The 19,842-nt window shown below is 37.8% G+C and overlaps 2 protein-coding genes and 1 long non-coding RNA gene across 5 annotated transcripts in view; 1 reads left to right on the forward strand and 2 right to left on the reverse strand.

The window, feature by feature from the left end:
• LOC131331016 (uncharacterized) overlaps positions 1 to 6,977 on the reverse strand; it is a 42,578-nt gene extending 35,601 nt beyond the window's left edge. Inside the window, exons 1-4 of one of the 2 annotated variants that reach the window (XM_058364818.1) lie at positions 6,829 to 6,977; positions 6,317 to 6,438; positions 5,925 to 6,058; positions 5,382 to 5,749 (exon numbers count right to left, since the gene is read on the reverse strand). In XM_058364818.1, coding sequence (XP_058220801.1) covers positions 5,707 to 5,749; positions 5,925 to 6,058; positions 6,317 to 6,438; positions 6,829 to 6,880 — 351 coding nt within the window. In that variant the 5' untranslated portion in view covers positions 6,881 to 6,977 and the 3' untranslated portion in view covers positions 5,382 to 5,706. Of the gene's footprint in view, positions 1 to 5,381; positions 5,750 to 5,924; positions 6,059 to 6,316; positions 6,439 to 6,828 lie in introns of those variants that run through there. The other variant, XM_058364817.1, reaches the window with a different exon arrangement.
• A 1,126-nt stretch (positions 6,978 to 8,103) lies between these two features.
• Positions 8,104 to 10,539, forward strand: LOC131331019 (uncharacterized). The gene is made up of 3 exons (XR_009201293.1): positions 8,104 to 8,416; positions 8,721 to 10,075; positions 10,180 to 10,539. It is a non-coding gene; the product is annotated as an uncharacterized LOC131331019 (long non-coding RNA).
• Positions 10,540 to 11,075: 536 nt separating this feature from the next.
• LOC131331018 (isoflavone reductase-like protein) lies at positions 11,076 to 15,526 on the reverse strand. 2 transcript variants are annotated; one of them, XM_058364820.1, is made up of 5 exons: positions 15,186 to 15,526; positions 14,594 to 14,746; positions 13,383 to 13,620; positions 11,518 to 11,721; positions 11,076 to 11,429 (listed from the first exon to the last, which is right to left on the reverse strand). In XM_058364820.1, exons 1-5 carry the CDS (start codon positions 15,366 to 15,368, stop codon positions 11,263 to 11,265), a joined length of 945 nt encoding a protein of 314 aa, XP_058220803.1. In that variant the 5' UTR covers positions 15,369 to 15,526; the 3' UTR covers positions 11,076 to 11,262. The 2 variants fall into 2 exon arrangements, with proteins under 2 accessions (XP_058220803.1, XP_058220804.1); XM_058364821.1 differs by having other exon boundaries at positions 15,182 to 15,449.
• Positions 15,527 to 19,842: the final 4,316 nt, after the last annotated feature.

The following is a 19,842-nucleotide window of genomic DNA, read 5'->3' on the forward strand; positions in this document are numbered from 1 at the left end:
GACACCTTGTCCTCAAATCATTTTCGCTTATCTTTAAATCAAATGTCTTAATCACCTACAAGATTATTTAAGGTAAATAAATAGAATTTGTACCTCTCCAATTGATTTTTTTTTTAATATGTGATCTTGTAATGCCTGTGTGCAAGCTTGTTAATTTCTTACCCCTGTGATTGCCTGCTCAACACTGAAACCAAAGTGCAAATGTTTTAAAAGCATTATGAAAACCATTCTAGAATACTCTACCAGAGTGATGTATTTATGTATTTTCCTTATCATCTGTGTGAATGTATTAGGTCCTTATTTGTATTTCAGTGTAATGGGTTCTTGGGTTAGTTTTTTTGGGTTTGTTCTCTTAAGGGTGGGTGATTTATGATCTTTCTGGTTGGGGAGGGTGGGGAGGGTTTTGTTTCTAGGGTTTTCTCGATTTTGGCCATTTTTTTAGTGTGAGGTGAGTATGTGTAGAGTCTGAGTCTTCTATGGGAGGTGGTGTGAGTCAGTTAGTGTACAAACCTGCATCCATATGACTGTAATTTTCTTGCAGAATCTTTTGTTTTTCCCTTGCCACCACCTTCTCTTGCTTCCCCAACATAAGCAAGTAAACCGGTATCAATTCATGCCGTCCACATCATAGGGCACAAACTTTCAACTTGTTGTTAACATCATTTCATAGTTAATATAGTTTAATCTCTAAATAATCAATCTATCTCTAAACCATGTATGGGCTTAAGTGGTGTGGTTTGTGTACCGTTCTATCACACAAATTTCTTGGGTCCAGTATCGTACGATTGAGTTGATATCGTAGGTATTGTTGACTCTTCTGTTGCCTTGTCTTTACTTCTTTTCTGTTCCTTTGAAAGCAAAAGCTCAAAGAGTTGAGTGCTTCTTCATCACCTGCATCAACAATTTTACTTTACTTACTCAAAAGGTATACCGGCTTTTGAGCTTACTACAACCTTCCTACGGCTTCACAAGTCAAGGAAAATAAAGTTTTTTTCTCTATTGATCTAAAAAAGAAATATATACATGCAACAAGCACAAACAAAGTACATACTTGCAATGGACTTATCATAGATTTGCAACAAACACCAAGCATCCTTTGCAGCATATTTGAGTTGTTTGTCCGTCAATGGCCGGTGCAACCAGTCGCTGCTATGTGCTTCTTATCAATGCCAAGCATAATATTAAAAACCATCCTAAGTTACTGTCATGAGACTGTTTTCGCCTAGAAATTTTTCCCGTGATGGCACCAAGTTTGCCAACAACTTGGTCTCAGCCAACTAGTGTTAACTCACACACCCGATATGTTTGAACGTCTAAAACACACAAGAGTTACGGGAACCGTCCCAACCTTTATTAAGCACCAACTTACAAAGGAAACACTCAAGAGTCTAGATAGAACACTCCTCTGCCTTAGGCTATGAAAATGCTTTGCCTAAATAGGCTTACAATCATAAAAACGTGGCCACTAAGTACATGAGATCATGGGGCAAACCCATGATCTTGTAGTTGACACCCCCAACTGCCCTAGGGCTGTGCTGGCTTTGCCAGAATCTCCCAGCACATAAGAAACTGCCGAAATTGCTTGTTGCCTTGCTGAGACACCTGTCCACATCTTGCTAGAACTAATTGCCCGCTGGTAACCGCCCTTGCATGCTCTGCCTTGGACACCTGTCCACTGCCCCAACAACATGTGCATATTTGCAACCACCGGTAACCGTTTTGCCTGATCCAACCCAAGCCTGCCTGCCCAATTTGGTGATCCAACCCCAGCTCCCAAGACTTAGCCGTTTTTTTGATTGTCTTGTCCGACAAGCCTGCTTCCCATTTAGCATCCATGCCTCGATTGCCTTCACGTGCATCACGACTACCACTTGCCTAGGGGACTAGTGCCGACACCAACCGACACCATTGGGTCACCTTGTAAAGACATGCCTGCCTCATGCCTTCGTTTTACTAGTTGGCTAGGGTGCAAGGTGCCACTGCTAGCCAAGCTTAGCAAGCCTTGACCATCAAGGTGCTAACAAACCACCCCCACTAGAAGAGGCCAACGTCCTCGTCGGTAAGGCCCGCAAGTACTCCAACACTTGCTTCTCAAATTGCCACAAAGTCGCATCTGTTTCCCATGTAGCCTTTAAGTCTTGCCCATTTTCACACTTCGCCAAACTGAAGGTTCTCCTATTTGCCTCACTTTGCCTTTTTGCCTTATCATCCATAATCCCGTACATCTGAACAGCGAGAGAAGCTTGTTGAGCCTGTTTTCTTCCAGGATCTCCCAAGTCTGGAAAATTCTGCATTTGAATTGCCGATAGCCAGCCACCCATTCGTTCTCTTGCCCGCATGACCCAGTGCTGGAACAACCCCGAATCACTAATCCAGTGCTAAAAAACCCTTACAAACCCCAACCTAGCCCTCAGAATCACAAAGTCTTTCATTGGCTCATCTAACCACATTATAATCCCCTAGTTGAACCCAGGGAGATGCACTAATACAAGAAGAAATAAGCCTCAAGTCCTGCCAAAGGCTTCTCCTATCCAATGCGGTACAAAGCAGGGCCGTTTCTCATCGGCAATCAAAATCCCACCAAGATGTGGCATCACAGCCACTTTTGCAGCCACGAAGAACTCATTACCCAGTGTAAGTTCAAAGTCGTCAAGTGGATACACCATCAAATCCACCTGCCCATTCCAGTCCCCGACCTTCAAAGCGACATTGCCCGTCATTCCATGCCCCACCTGTGCATTGGAATTTACTGTCTTGATGGTTTTTGATAGTATGCTTGGCATTGATAAGAAGCACATTGACGGACAAACAACTCAAATATGCTGCAAACGATGCTTGGTGTTTGTTGCAAATCTATGATAAATTCATTGCAGGTATGTACTTTGTTTGTGCTTGTTGCAGGTATATATTTCTTTTTTAGATCGAATAGAGAAAAAAAAATTCATTTTCCTTGACTTATAAAGCCGTAGGAAGGTTGTAGTAAGCTCATAAGCTGGTATATCTGTTTGAGTAAGTAAAGTAAAATTGTGGATTGTTGATGCAGGTGATGAAGAAGCACTGAACTCTTTGAGCTTCGATTTTTTGTAGCTTTTGCTTTCGAAAATAACCTCGGAATAGAAAAGAAGGAAAGACAAGGCAACAAAAGAGTCGACAATATCTATGGTATCAACTCAATCGTATGGTACTGGACCCAAGAAATGTGATGGAACGGTACACAAGCCACACCACTTAAGCCCATATATGGTTTAGAGATAGATTTATTATTTAGAGATTAAACTATATTAACTATGAAATGATGTTAACAATAGGTTGAAAGTTTGTGCCCTATGTTGTGGACGGCAGGCAGGAATTGATACCGGTTTACTTACTTAGGTTGGGGAAGCAAAAGAAAGTGGTGGCAAGGAAACAAAAAAGATTCTGCAAGAAAATTACGTTCATATGGATGTAGGTTTGTGCACTAACTGACTCACACCACCTCCCACAGAAGACTCAGACTCCACACATACTTACCTCACACTAAAAAAAATGGCCAAAACCCAGAAAACCCCACAAACAAAACCCTCCCCAACCAGAAAGATCATACACCACACCCACCCTTGAGAGAGCAAACCCAAAAAAAACTAACCCAAGAACCCATTACATTGAAATACAAATAAGGACCTAATACATTCACACACAGATGATAAGAAAAATACATAAATACATCTCTCTGTATAGTATTCTAGAATGGTTTTCAACATACTTTTAAAACATTTGCACTTTGTTTTCAATGTTGAGCAGGCAATCACAGGGGTAAGAAATTACAATCTTGCACATAGGCATTACAAGATCACATATTAAAAAAAATCAATTGGAGAGGTACAAATTCTATTTATTTACCTTAAATAATCTTGTAGGTGATTAAGACATTTGATTTAAAGACAAGCGAAAATGATTTGAGGACAAGGTGTCTCACATGCAACGAACTGTTGGATCGTCTAAACTGTAAGAATTGTGGGGCTAGCAGGTCTAAGGTAGTGTTCCCAACCAATATTTTTGTTAATGGATTCTTGCTCTTTAGGGTTTACTCGTTTTTTTTTTGCTTTTGTTTTTCCTCCATAGTCTTTGAGTTGTATTTAGTGTAACGACGCGCTACCAGCCTCTCCGGCATGGCTTAAAAATTTGAGCTAGTGTTTCCTTATATAGTACCATGTAATGTTTAGGTTGCTTCTGCTTCTTGTTTTTGCAGTTGAAAGTTACACGTGGTTATTCGCATTGCATCATATGTTAGTTAATTGCCGTATCAATATTTGAGTCTTGATAGTGCTATTATCATCAAGAAAAAGGAGAAGTACAGAAATTTGTCCGAGATCTTAAGCATTGAGGCATTCTGGCTTGTAGCAGTATTTTTAGTTGCTAAGATCAAGTCCCCTATGAGTTTTGCTCTAAATTCTGTAGCAAAATTATCTTACCTTCGTGGCTTCTGATCTGTGTGCAACTTCATCATAGTTGGAAATAATCTTAAGATTGGTTCAAGAGTATTTTTTGTACTGTATATAAGGGGGACAACATACCTTTAAAAGCTCAAAATCATTTACTTTCTCTTGGTTATTATGCTTGTACCTCTCCTCTTTAGTGTTAGTTTCTAGCAGTGCGTGTGCAGACCTGTATCATTTTAAGTCCTGTATGATGTGCTGTGTCGGAAATGAGAGCTAATGGACACAGATTAGAAGAGAATACTTGCTCTGAGACGGAAGGCGATTTTCATATAACACTTGTTCTGGAATCAGTTCTGTTTTGGGGCTGGATTATTAGAAGAGAATACTTGCTAAAAAGTGGAAGAAGACCAACACAAGATCTCATTATTTTGATTAACTTGTCTTATTAAGTTATTACCGTTGATCCTCATATTTCCGTTGGAATGATTTATCAATTGGCATTGGATCCAAAAGTTTCTGAAAATATTGGAATTACTCCCACATTGAGATTGATTTTTCGATTTCCGTGATCATTGCTTAGTGGGTGTTTGCAAAAAATTCTTTTGACAGTTTTTTAGAATATAACTTCTAAAAATCAATTTAGAATGTTTGTTGAAAATTCCACATAACTTATATTTAGAATCTACAAATTCTGGAGCCTAAAAAAGGTAATAAATTGTAAAAATTCCAAAGTTGAATTTGGGTAGCTTTTTGAGATTCTACAACACAAATTCTCAAAAAACAAATGAAATTCTCATAATCTCACAATTGCAACAAATATTTTTATCAACTTATACTAAAATGGTAATCAACTTATACTAAAATGGTAGTACAAAAACCACTTCTTTCACAAACCGAAAGATGACTATATGAAGGGCAAAGTTAGAAAAATAAGTGAATTTAAAAGACTTCAACTCCTCGTACATATCAAACAACTTAATTAATTCATGCTTCAAATTTAGTATATACATCAAACAGCTTTTCAACTTAAAAAAATTAAGCATTCATCTTTCAATACCTAATTTTCAGTTTTATTCAACAGCCCCTCTTCAACTGAAGTGATATAGTATGGAGCTCACTCCTCAGGTTTCTTTCACCCACATACATATATACACATACACAACCAAATTACATTAGTATTGGATCAGAAATCATGTAGAACTAATTCCAGTGCCGGTGCGTGATTTCGGGGTGGCGATTCCTGCCAAATAGAACTGCGATAGGTACATTGTAAGCCCTTCTGATACAATTACCGAGGCTCGTTCAGAAATGCAGAGGTGCACCTAGTCCACCTGCAAACCCACCAATACTATAAGGCCTTGAGATCGATCGATCCGGTTTGTTTGACAAGATATGAGCAATATTACATAGGACTATATCATCCGAGGGGCTAATTAATCTTCAAAATTCGATTAAATTTGTTTTCATCGGGATTGAACTGCTATGAGAGTTGTGACAATTACATACCATCCGCTTTTCGTTATAAGCTTCTCCAAGCTTGTTTCAGTTCCCGTATCCAGCAGGTGGCCATCCGTTGCGCTGGACAAAGGCACAGAGTTTGATCTCTGAATCTTTCTTTCAGGCTCCTTGAGTATGCTTTCCTAGCATAATAACAACAACATCAGAAAGCCATACTTCAATTCATATGCTTCCACATATGTGCTCATGCTGCAATATATATATATTCAGGTAAATAAATGTGCCAACTGCCATCGAAATACGTACGAGCTTAAAGTGTTTGCAGAACGAGCCGGTCTCGAACGAACTTTTAACGAGCTGAGCCAGAGTAAGTAGCTAACAAACTACAAAATTAAAAGCCCCTCTAGAGAAAAGCTATGTGTAGTAGAGAGATCACGAACCTCATCGCTCTTCATTAACGTGTCAGAAATAGCTTTGGGACGTTCTTCCTCGTCTTTCTTCTTTGATCTCCAGTAAGCCTCAATCTCCTCTTTGGTCGCTGACTTGTTCCTCTGGAATTTCACTGCAAATTAAATTACACTCGGCTAAGAATCCATGCAATCACTAATGATTGAAAAGACCAACCCACTCTACTCCTCGGAACCCACGTGTTAAGAAGAGGGAAGAGGGAAATGAGCATAGATGGGGCATGGCAACCGGACAACGGTCCACATGGCATGGCAACCGGACAACGGTCCATCAAACAAAGGCCCAACCAAGCTTTGATACCAAATTGAAAAATCCAGCCCACACTACTCCTTCAAACTCGGGTGTTAAAAAAGGAAAACTGGAGCCTTATAACTAGCATAGATGGGGCATGTCTAGGCGATGTGGAACACATTCCAACACTAATAATACTACTATCATTATGATCAGAGGAGAAAAGAATGGTTTTTAGTGAGAGCTTACTTACCAGTTGTAGGATCATAAACAGGTGAATCCCAACCTCCCATTAGAGAACCCATTGGCTCGAAAACCTTCAATTTCTTTAAACCAAATTACTCAAACAGATTTGGATGCTCATCCTGAAAGTAGTTAATGGATCTTTTATAAAGGACGGATCAAAAAAAAAAGAAAAAAGAAAAAGATATTTTATAAAGGTCTTGATGGTGGTGGGCCTTAGATATTTTGAAGCTTTTGATCTTATCGCAAGACTATATACTACTATATCTTAGTATCTTACTACGTGTTAGAGATAGCTTTGGAGTATTTTTCGGATCTTATATAAATTTTTTTCAACTTCGGTTTGGTCTATGTTTTTATATTTTTTCAATTTCTCTCATCAAAACGAAAAATATGATGTAAAAATTTGACCCGAATTTTGTAAAAGTTAGAAGAAAACAACCAAAAAGACCTCGTTAAAAAGTCCCTAAGTTGGGCCAAACTCACCCGTAGTCTTTTTACGGGACTGGTTCCTTTTTCTTTCTTCCTTGTTTTTTTGCGTACGAATATGATAATGTTCCACTAACGGATGTAAAAATCTGGGCGAACCATTCTAGCAGCCGACAGATTTATGACTTTTGTATAGTAACTATTGCCAGCATAAAGCCCGTGCTCTGGAAGTAGATTGGCCGAGTTTTCCTGCAAGCTAGACTGTTAGAGGGGCTAAATGGGTCAAATGGGTTTATTTTCCTTCACAAAATATACGGGAAATAAGCCCTTTTAGCCCATAGAAAAATTCGGCCGGACTATCTTTTATCTGCATAGTAGAAGCAGATTCTAATGAAACCAATTTAATTCAATCTCAAGGAGTTTTCAGTAAAGTTCAACAGCATTTGGGGCAACGATGAGGACAGTCTTAGCACGGTTCTTGTCGAAGGTTATGTTTGTGCCCGATCTAAAATTCCCGACTCCTTGTACTAACTGGGCGTACTGCATACATAGCCTTGTCGCTCTGCACGGCGCCACAGATGTTTTTCACCTTAAAGATCCGCAACATTTTACAACGTACTGCGAACTAGTCCAAATTCCCAGGGAGCCTAAAGTGATGCTGAATGCTTAAGGCAAGCGAACCTGTACCCATATCCTGCTGCTGTTCATCATTCAACCATGGGAATTTCTGCAAAGAGGGGGGACCCAAAAAAAAGAGCCTCAACGAAAGAAGATTTTCCTTTTAAAACATTTTCCAACACCGAGGAGGTAGTTCAAGCGGTTTGAGCAGTTGACATAAAATTGCTCCTCTTTCCATTCTTGAGTTCGATACTTGGGACCATATGGTTGGGAGAAGAGGCTCCTATTTAACTTACCTTTCGGTGAAGGCCTGGTGGCGGAGCCCGCAACCTGGTTACAGATCAATATTTCCTTTCCAGCCGGGTCAGCTATGGCTTAAGTCAAACATTCTAGGTCAAGTGGGTTCCCAACTTGATCGGGGTTCGCTACCCTGGTTCAATCCAACCTACCCTTTTCGGCTTAGCGTAAAGAAAAATCACCCAAAACCACACAAGGATCCACTTCCAAAGAACATTGCAACTCCATACTTCAGGATTTTCCTTTTCTTCAAAGTTAGTATAATATATTTTATAAAAATGTAGAGAGAGAAACAAACAAACCAAATCTCATTCCTGTTGATCTGTTTTTCATTCTCTTTACGAAGCATTGGACTACCCTATTTATACAAACAAGACTCAGAAGAAACACTAAACTCTGCAAGCTTTCCTATAGGATGAGAAACAGATACACGGATTGTTCAGGTGGACACTAAAGCTGAGCTGGAGCAAGCTGGGATCAACCACTCAACTGCCTTAACCTCCTCTTAACCAACCAACCAAACTGCCATCTTAATTGCACTTAACCACCCTTAGTGAGCTGACTTTAACATATTTCAGTCACATGGATGAGTCAGATTCAGTTCTGGTCAACTTCTCAAACTTGGGATTCTGCCAATGATATCAGTAATATTCTTCTTCGTCATCAAACCAATCTATTTAAGAGGAATCAGATCTGCTGATTGCTGAATAAAATCCAGCACTGGCTTTTGGTATTTCAGAGCTGTCTCTAGCTGGCAACCCAACCAACATTCCCTCAGTGTTTTCTTGTTGCTCTTCTTTCGTTTGTAACTTGTGTACGGGTTAGCTTATGTGCTCCTCGACTAATCTCTAAAAAACCAATTCCGCTGTTTAGTATTTGGGAGCCCCAATTAAAGCTGGGCAAAGTCCCGTATGGACTAACCCCACAAAAATTATGATAATTGCAAGATTTCAAACTTTAGTCCTCGGGAGAGAGCAAACACCTACAAACTTGGACCACCAGACGAATCCGGGGGGGGGGGGGGGGTTTCAGTCTAGTTCATTTGATGGATATTCTTGTGTCTTATAGGTGATTAGTGGCAGTTGCTTCCAATGGTTTAAATCCCACTTCTGCTTTGACCTATTTAAGCAAAACACCATTGATGAACCACGGAGGTGGAAGTTCAAGTGGTTGGAGCAGGTAACATAAGGTTGCTCCTCTTCCACTAGTCTTGAGTTCGATACTTAGGACCAGATGGTTGGGAAAGGAGGCTCCAATGTAACTAGCATTTTCGGTGGGGCCTAGTGACAGAGCCCGCAACATGGTGATGGATCAATATTTCCTCTCCGGCCGGGTCAGCTACGGCTTAAGTCCGAACATTTTAGGTTGGGTGAGTTTCCCAGTTTATCGTGAGGTCATCACGCCGGTTCAATTCAGCCCACCCGTTTGAGTAGGAAAAAAAAAAAAACACCGTTGATGAAGTCAAAAGTGAAAAGTTACTGTGACCGTACCCAAGTTGCAGTGAAAAAAATGTAAAGACAGGTGGAATTAATCCCACATTGGTACAACTACTCTCCAACTACTGGAATGGAAAATTCACAAGGTCATTGCCTAATAATCTGACTTTGATTATACTAAGCAATATACTTATTCACACATAACCAACAGATATGATTGTATAGAGCTTTGCATTCTGATAACATGGCCAGCTAAGTTGTTAGAGGTCTTCCTTCCTCTCCAGCTATCTCAGGTTACAACACATAAAACCCCATTAGCTGAACACTCCGAAATCGTCAGCCGTACTTTTTTCTGCAACAAAATGAACGGGAGAACAACGGTTTTGATACTGTTCTTCTGGGCTGTCCTCACCATTGTCACGCCTATTCTTGTTCGCTTGTCAGCTTCAGCAGCAAAACCCGCAATGTATTTTGAGGGTACTATAAGATACTGAGTGATCGACGATACTGAGTGGTTGAGTTTTGAGGGTTTCATGTTCAAGTCATTCTCATGGAAACTCGGATCTTTTCATCTTTTGCAGGTGAGATGATCGAAAGAACAAAGGCTGGACTAAAGACATGGTTACCCAGAAGAGCGCTTGTAGCCACAGCACCACCACAGCCACCACCTCTGCCTCTTGCACCGACAACAGCACCCCAAATGGCACCGCAGTTTGGAATCAAGAAGGTTACCACAGATGACAACCGGGGTTCTTATCACTCGTGATTGTACATAGTATGTTATTCACAGACACAGCAAAATGATTAATTGCATTAGTTCCCAATAAGAGGCAGAATCAGGCATATTGTTGGCCAACAAATCAACTAATAGGGAACAACTTGTACAAATTGCATAAAGCTTCTGTATAAATTCATTCATGCCTGGTGTTTTTAACCTTCTATTTTCTGTGTAATTTGGACTTGGAAAGGCCAACCCCCTGCATTGCAGGAATGCTAAGACAAAACCATCACTTGCCACAGTTTTGTTTCTCGCCAGTCTCGCCTTTCTTTCTGGGAAACAAAACTCTGTGCATGCATGTTTTTCGTGGTATTTGGGATTGCCAATTGAAAATTGAAATACGAAAAGAAAGAAAAAGAATATCCCGATCTCACAACCTTTTCTTACACAACCAAACAGGATGGTGAAAAAACACAATTCTGTCTTTTCCTTTTTGTTCTCTCTTTTCTCATGCAGGTGAGAAATCATGATGGCTTTCTTTTCTCACCAAATGGACTATAAGAATGTCAACAAACGCCACGATTCATGTTCAATAGAGATACAATTATAGCACAATAAGTGTATCATAAGTTAAACAAGCATTGCACTGCTTGACGCCAAATCAATTTCTGCTGTGTCCTCATGTCTTACGGTTGCGCAAAGGCATTGGAAGCAACATGAGCTTTCGCATTATTATTTAGTACACGGAACTTAAAACACTAGTAATGAGTTTTAGGCATCAATTAGATTGAACCAGTTTCTCAAACACTTTAGGTTACTATGTCAAGATAAAGACAAACATGTATAACAATCCCTCGTATTTTCATTTCATCAAACTCAAATCTTCTTATAAGAAGCTATTGAATCAAACATTCACCTTGAATATAAACTCTCGTGTTAGGATCTCTCAAACAAACTGATCAAGGTATTCATCAACAGTGGTGTATTTGACATCAGGATAAAGCTCAGAAGCCTCAACCCCAAACGAGGGCTCGATCTGAAAGTTCGTCTGGTCTCCCATCACATATACAGAGTGGCAGATTGCTAAAGTAATTTTGATTGGAATCGGGGACTCTACACCAACAGTAAGATCCAAAGCAAATCAATACATGAAAACAACTTTGCCAACATACTAAAGAAAAACTGTGTTTATCTAACTGACCTTGGATTTGCTTCAGGACTTGATCCTCCGGGACATAGATTCGCTCGAGGGTCTTGCCAATCTTCTTCTCCCACAAGGAAACGAGTTCATTGAGCGAGTACATGTTTTTAGGAGGCCTCATGTAAAGGATCTTGTTCAATGTTCTTGGATCATCCAAAGCTTTGATGGTGTAGGTACCAATATCATGCTCCGCAACAAATACAGCTATAGATAAAAAACAGAAGGGGGGGGGGGGGGGGGGGGGGGGGGGGGGGGGGGGTTGAATGACTTCTTATGAACCAAGTTGACGAAACAATTGAAGTATTATCATTAGTGATCTGTGCGTTTCTAAAAAGTAACTGATAGAGATCAAAGCAAAAAGGAAAAATAATGAATGGGTGCCACATGAACACAAAAACTAAAACAAAAGCCTTGTGTCAATTAGGTTTTTGTTCAGTGGAAACTTGCAGCATGTTTTGCATTCCTATTCTACCCATCAATGTAGTATTTTACCTAACAGGGAAAGAAAAAGAAAAGAACACTAAAAATTTGGCTCTTTTAATCAGCGCAGAAATGCATTTGTCTATGAAATGCACATAAAAACTTCGGTCTACAGGCGGATTGTTTTAGCTTATTTACTGATTTAATGTCCTCTTTTGAAAATCTCCAAGCCTGGTGTAAAGCTACTCTCAGCCTGAATGTATTCCTCTATACTAGTGGCTCCGAAGTACATGATTCAACATTGTACTCAAAAACCTGGCTAGCAAGAACGGATAGAGACACAATACACAGTCACAACATGTCTACGGACACGTGGACACATCATTTCTCCAACAACAAGAACACAATTAATAGCAATATAGATGCAACATAGGAATTCATAAAAAAACTCAAAAACCCAATTTCCATCAAATTAAGATAAAATGATGCAATAAAAGTAACATTATGACGATACACATCAACGGTTATTATATAAGCATGAATCATGAGTTGAATATCCATGGAAATTTTGACCCTGGGCTAACTTTTAAAATCTGCATTTAACCTTCTTTTATGTCCTCAATGTGTCCCCAGAGTGTCCCAACTCTCAACGTGTCCTAGAGAGTACACAAAATATCCAACTGAATAAAATATCCAACATGTCAGACTGTATTAGGTGTGTCCCACAAACGTACAACACATGACAACGATAGATGTGTCTCTGAATCTCAGAAACTTGGACTAGAATCTCTAGTAACTCTGGACTGTTTTTTTTAACTGAACTCTCGTCTGTTAATCAACCATTTAAAAACACAAAGTTGGAGAAGCAGATCTATCCCAAATACTTGGTTCCTAACCAATATATTACGTGTGCTTGGAACACCTAGTTTCATATAGTGGTCTTTTGATAGCCCATCCAAAAATGTGGGTGATATTACACGCTTTGTGTGGGGTCCATACTTCAATAGTCAGAGCAAAAATCAGCTCAACCCTATCAGTCATTGTTTGATCGAAGGACACTAGTCTTGGTTCAGAATTTTGGTCCAGATTTTTGGACCAAAAATTGGAAGTTTTGATCAAGAACTTAACAATATCCAACTGAGCTGAGTTAACGCATGAATGATTAAAAGATCAAGCCCCACGAAATGAATGGATTCGGTCATCGAGTTAGCCAAGCAAAGTGGGTAGAGTGAACATATTAGCTCTCATTTTAATAGCCTCACTATCTATTTTTTGATGTTAGAACACTCTGGAAATGAACCAAGTCAAGACCCTAAACCTTTTTACACCGTGTTCACGTAACAGATTTCATCAGATTATCGGATTCCTTGAACAGAGAAAATTAATGAGAAAAAGTGCATCACTGAAAACGAAAAATAGAATAGTGAAAGGAGATAGATTAGTACCTTTGGGATTTCCATCCCCAAGTATGATTGCTTTCTCTCTGGGGGGAGCGGAAAGTTCTGGCTGTCCAAAGTGAGGCAGATTATAGCCGGCAAAATAGTTTGAAGACACAAAGGTGTAGGGAATTCCCTCAGCCTCAATAGCTCTGCGGAGTTGGGCTTTCATTGCATATGCAGTTTTGGCTGGCTCGACCGCATTGACACGATCCACATCGTTTCCAAACTCTGAAGGGAAGAACCTCTGGATAATTCAAGAAAACTATGACTTCTTATGAACCAAGTTGACGAAACAATTGAAGTATTATCATTAGTGATCTGTGCGTTTCTAAAAAGTAACTGATAGAGATCAAAGCAAAAAGGAAAAATAATGAATGGGTGCCACATGAACACAAAAACTAAAACATATGCAGTTTTGGCTGGCTCGACCGCATTGACACGATCCACATCGTTTCCAAACTCTGAAGGGAAGAACCTCTGGATAATTCAAGAAAACTATGAGAGCGCATCTAAAGTCCATATTGCTTATTTAGAATCCTATAAATCATAGCACCATACAGTCATGTTTAGGATAGTTTTAGGAAAAATAAATGAAACCATCATAGCAATGTTTTCCATATAATGATATGATTAGAATTGTGGTGCAAATAAAGTAAAACATCACCCTTTCGAAACTGATGAGGGTTCATACGAAGATCATGCTGTTAGACTATACTAATATGCTATAGAAGACCATCATTTTGGTGGTCCCCTCTGTTGAAGCTATGTAAAACTATTTCAATGCCCAAAAATCCCCACAAAAACTGCCGTATAATATTCACTCTAATCCCAATCAATAAATACCAGAATAAGTCAAGCTGTTCAGTGAATGAAGGATATGTTTTCTTGACCATGAGCAGAGGACAAAATGCGGCAATAAAGGAAGCGTATGACATATGAAGAAGCTAACCTCACAGATATGTCATGTGATTGCAAAACTATCCAAACTACTCATTTTATAGAGAAATGTATTAATTACAACATATTCTTGACTTCGACTCACAAGTCCTTTAGACGAATGTGATGCTACAGATGCCCAATCAACATGTAGAAAATTTTCTCCATGGGTAATATACATATCAAGAACTCCGAAATAAATTGCTTGAATCGTCAAATGAAACAGTGGCAAGTCTAATTTTTGGATCGCATGAAGAATCATATAAAGACAACAGTAGTACCTTAATGTTGCCAGCTTCTTTAATGGCAGCGATGAGTTTGAACTGATCTAACAACGGCGATGATCCATCAGTGGATGTCTTGCCAGTAGTAGATATCACCACATCTACCTGCTTTATGGCCTTCACCAAACTCTCATGGTTGTTCAAATCTCCCTGTTCCCAGCATCAAGCAACGATGATCAATCTGGATTCCAAGTTTGAGGTGCAAACTCATATTGATCAACCCAAGGAGTTGGTCTGATGACCAAGACCCGGGAGCTAACAGTTTGCTCCCTACTAGATGTTACGTTCGTAGTGAACTCTAGTGGAAAATCTGATCAAAAAAAAAACTCTAGTGGAAATGAGTATTTATTTTTTAAATTAAATATAATCTTATAAAATGAGAAATAAGTACGTAGAAAAATAAGAAGTTTAAAAAAAAGGGGCCCAAGTATACAAACAAGGGTGGGGAGGAATCAAACCTCGGAGAAGTTAAAAACAATTCAACAAAGACAAGACAGTAAACTTGGCGTAACTTAGTCCAATCTCAGCCAAGCCCTAGTGTGCGAAAAGGTAAACATAAATGAGTGCTGCGAAGGAAAGACATACAGACATGGATCAAAGTGACGCCGGAGTTTTTGAAGCTATCAATGAGTTTGGCCTTAACAGGATCGGACATTGTGATTTCTCTAACCAAAGCGAAGGTTGGGTGGCCGGATTTGGCACTGGCTTCCACTACGAATTTCCCGATGTACCCAGTTCCTCCGATGATCAGAATTTTGCTTTTCTCGCCCATTGGAATTTTCAGGGAATTAAATTTGAAGGCAGAGAGAGAGAGAGAGAGAGTGTGTGCGTGTTTTGTTTCCACTACATGATTAGCTCCAAGCCTCCAATGGGAGCTCAATTTATCCGGAGTTCGTCATGCAGTCAAGATTTGGAAAATACCGAGGCCCCGTTTCACATTTTAAAATAATTACTTAAAATATAAGGATATATTTTTAAATTTACAAATAATAGATTTATAAAAATAATTTTTTAATTTTTTTTACAAGATTTAATAGATCTTATCGAAATCTATAAAACAAAATTTGTATTATATTTTTTATTTATTTCAGTAAGTCTATTATTTTTAAACTTAAAAAATTATAAATAAATACTTATTTTTTGAAGAGATAAACCGGAATACCACCTAAACTCCAAAGGGGTATGTGTGGTGACATAAAGAGTTAGGTGTTTGTTTTCTTCTAAATTCTAGTATTCAAAAAATTAAAAATTTGGATAGAGTATTTACACATCGGATTGAGCTGATCAACTCAATTTTTTTCAAATTATTAATTAAACGACTCGAATAGCCCCGCATGACAGTCGATGCTGTTATGATCGGTTCCCATAGCATTTTCATTATCAAGGTTTGTTCTCTTAATTGAATATGTTCAAGGAATTGAGAAGGTAATACTCTTTCTTGGTTATGAGTTATGACCTTTCATTATTCACAAAGTCTACGATCACAAACTCAATACATAAACAAATACATACATTGATATTTATTTGTGGGTTTCACACACACTAAATATGTAGTGTTTGTGGGTCACCATGTAAATATGAGTGTGTTTGTATAAGAATTTGTGTAAGTATTCGTGGTTGTACAAGAATTGTTCATTATTTGTAGAGTACTTAAGGTGGTGTTCCAACTAACCTTCCTTTTTAAAAAGTTTTTTTTCTTCAATTTTCAAACTCAAATATAATGAAAATGAAAAATAATTTTTTGATTTTTTTTGCACCGTATAAAAGATCTCAATGAAATCTATCAAACAAGATTCATATTGGTAGAAAAATTATTTACATAAACATATGATTTTTTGGCTTGAAATTACCTTCCTTTTTCCAAAACCTTCTTTTTTTGAAGTTGGAACACCCCCTTAGAGTGTTCCACTTTTTCAAAAAGTGGGTTTTTGAAAAGGAAGGTAAATTTCAAGCCCAAAAATTATGTGTTTACGCAAATAATTTTTTTATCAATATGGATTTTATTTGATAGATTTCATTGAGATCTTTTATACGGTGCAAAAAAAATCCAAAAATTATTTTTTATTTTCATTATATTTGAGTTTGAAAATTGAAGAAAAAAAACTTTTATAAAAAAAAGGGTTAGTGGAACACCTAAGAAGATTTTACTTCTTTTGCTATAGGAATCTATAATAATAAGAATCAGGGGTCAAGTTTATTGTTAAAAAAGGTTGAGCAGGGCAACTTGATTTAGTTAATCTAATAAAACCATAGAGGGTTCTTCTTTCTTTTTTTTCTTTTTTAAATTCTTTTATAAGAATCAGGTCAAGTTCTTGGGCAATTTGAAAGCAATGGTAGAGCCAGAGGACACACGTAACTGGTGTTCAAAATAAAAGCATACAAGTATACTACAATATTTACGGTATAAAACAAAACCCATACAGCATCTAATCGGGCCCTTAGAACATCCAACAAACCAGAAGCTACACAAGCCCTAGCTACCAAAAGCAAAACTACAAACACAAGAAACAACAAAACAGAGAGTAGCCCACTAGAGCAAGGCTAACAAACTTAACAGAATTTTTTTTTTTTTTAATCGGTGAGAATTAGTATTCTTGGATTAGTTGGATTAATATCTTGAAAAATGAGTTGAACTCGTAATCTCATTTCTTATGGCACCTATGTGCACCTTTGATGCCGTTGGGCCAAAATTCTCTTGGCAACCCAAAATCACTATTGGGGAGGCTCAAGATTACTATGAGCTAGCCAGGCACATTCCAAAGGCTGCAAGTGTTCCTGTTGGCTGAACTTGGCTTAATTTTTCTCCATGCCAAAATGAAGTCTCTAATTGCATTAGAGATTTTTGAACAATGAGATCGAGCTGGCATCCATTGCTTTCTACTGAAAAATCCCTAAGTTCCTTCCACCCCATATGTTGTAAATGGCTGCAGTCAAAGGTAACTTCGAAATGGATTGCATTGGCTCTCGTAGTACTAGTTAATATTTCTTTCTAACCAAAGGGAGAGTCAGGATTTTGGAGACGCCAAACTTTGTGAGAGAAAAAATTTAGATTCATAATGAACTTCAATAACTTCCATTGACAATCGGTATTTAGTCGCAATGGATTTGGTCCATTCGTAACTCTAGAAAGAATTTAAATCTACAAGGGAGACGAGAGCTGCTACTCCCCCCCCCCACCCACCCCCACCCCCCCCCCCCCCCCCCCCCCCCCGGCCCCACCTCCCTTTCCCGGAATTACCCCCTCTCTCTCTCTCTTTTCTTTCTTCCTTTCTTTTTACAGTTTCCTTCTTTCTTTCTTTTTTTTCCTTTTCTCTCCAGTTTGATTTTTTTTTTTTCATTTTTTTTCTTTTTCTTTCTTTCTAGTTTGAATTTTTTTCTCTCTTTAATAATAGGTTCAAGTCTAATTCTAAGCTTTGTAAAGTAATTGAGAAAAAAAAAGTGTTTCAATTGATCATGTTTATACAACTGTTTTATTTTTTTTTTTTTGTCCTATATAGATTAAAAAATATAGATACAAAAATAAGTGTTTCAATTTCAATCCGTTTGAATCAGTGCAAAGATGTTATTTTTCTGATCATTTCATCCTAAATGGTCGTAATAAATTTTTGGCTCCAAGGCCTTGTAATGAACATTCTAACCCTAAGAGAGTCCTGAAACTAAATAATGAGTCTTAAGGTGCTCGTTGAAAAACCGTGAAGCAAAAAATTCATTAAGATTACAATTAGTGTTCGGGAACTAATTACGAAATGTATTTTGCAAATGACGTACTAATCCAGAATATAAATGTTATATTTAGGATTACTTTTTTTTAACTATAGTACAATTTAATAAATTTGTTAACCATTATTTAGGATAGATCCTCTTAACTGATTCAGTAGTATGTTGCTTCAAATCACGTTTCTACTCCATAGGATTGCAAATGGCTGGTTTCTATTCTTTTTTAAACTAAAACGAAAACGTTTTAAGGGCTTCGTAGGGGCTACTGTGGGGACAGCAGAGCCCTCGGGTCCCCCCTACTTTTTAATTTATTTTTTTATTTAATTACTTATGTCTTATTTATTTAATTTCTATAAATACACCCTTTGTATATTTAAAAATATAATTCAAGAATTAAGTGCTTTAATTTTCAATTCAATTAAATCAGGGCAAAGATCGTTTTTTTTATTATTTTATTTTAAATGGTCATAATGAATTTTTTGGTTTAAGGCCTTTCAACAAATACCCTAGGACTCATTATTTAGTTTCAAAACTCTCTTAGGGTGTCCATTGAAAGGTCTTGGAGCCAAAAATTTATTAGGACCATTTAGGATGAAATGATCAGAAAAATAACAACCTTGCACTGGTTCAAACGGATTGAAAATTGAAACACTTATTTTAGTAATTATATTTTTTAATCTATAAAGGACAAAAAAAATAAAAATAAAACAATTGGATAAACATGATCAATTGAAACACTTTTTTTCTCTCAATTACTTTACAAAGTCTAGAATTAGACTTGAACCTATTATTAAAGAGAAAAAAAAATTCAAACCAGAAAGAAAAAAAAGGAAATAAAATGAAAAAAAAAACGAAACTGAAAATAAAATGAAAAAAAAACGAAATTGAAAAGAAAAGGAAAAAAAAAAGAAGAAGAACCAAACGGTAAAGAAATAAAAAAAGAAAAAGGGGAGATAGAGGAGAGAGAGAAGGGGGGGGGGGGGGGGGGGGGGGGGGGGGGGGGGGGGTCGTATGGAAAAAGGGAGGTGGGGCCGGGGGTGTGTCAGGGAGGGATTAGCAATTTACAAGGAAGACATAAAGAAAGAACAAAGCAAACGAGAGTACAAAAGGAATCTTACTTTTCCCTAAATTTTAGGTTACATGAGAGAGTTCAAATAAGGTGGTGTTCCAACTAACCTTCTTTTTAAAAAGTTTTTTTTTTAATTTTAAACTCAAATATAATTAAAATAAAAAATAATTTTTTAATTTTTCTTGCACCGTATAAAATATTTCAATGAAATCTATCAAACAAGATCCATATTGGTAGGAAAATTATTTGCACAAACATATAATTTTTGGGCTTGAAATTGCCTTCCTTTTTCCAAAACCTTCTTTTTTTGAAGCTGGAACACCCCCTAAGTATGCTCCAAAAGACTTCTACTTTATCCAAGTTTTTTATTGACCCCAAAGTTGTTAAGGGGTAGAAGTAGCCTATACATGCTTGAAAAACCTATAACATGGCCCTCTCAACATATAATATATACACAACA

Source organism: Rhododendron vialii, chromosome 6a (assembly GCF_030253575.1).
Source record: "Rhododendron vialii isolate Sample 1 chromosome 6a, ASM3025357v1".
NCBI classification, from domain to species: Eukaryota; Viridiplantae; Streptophyta; class Magnoliopsida; order Ericales; family Ericaceae; genus Rhododendron; species Rhododendron vialii.

What these genes read in the sequence shown, in the direction of transcription:
- LOC131331018 (XM_058364820.1), bottom strand. Translation starts at nt 15,368, where the DNA reads ATGGGCGAGAAAAGCAAAATTCTGATCATCGGAGGAACTGGGTACATC. An exon ending in AAGAAGCTGGCAACATTAAG is followed by an intron (nt 13,621 to 14,593) that starts GTACTACTGTTG and finishes TGAATTATCCAG; the next exon opens with AGGTTCTTCCCTTCAGAGTT. An exon ending in AGTCCTGAAGCAAATCCAAG is followed by an intron (nt 11,430 to 11,517) that starts GTCAGTTAGATA and finishes CTGTTGGTGTAG; the next exon opens with AGTCCCCGATTCCAATCAAA.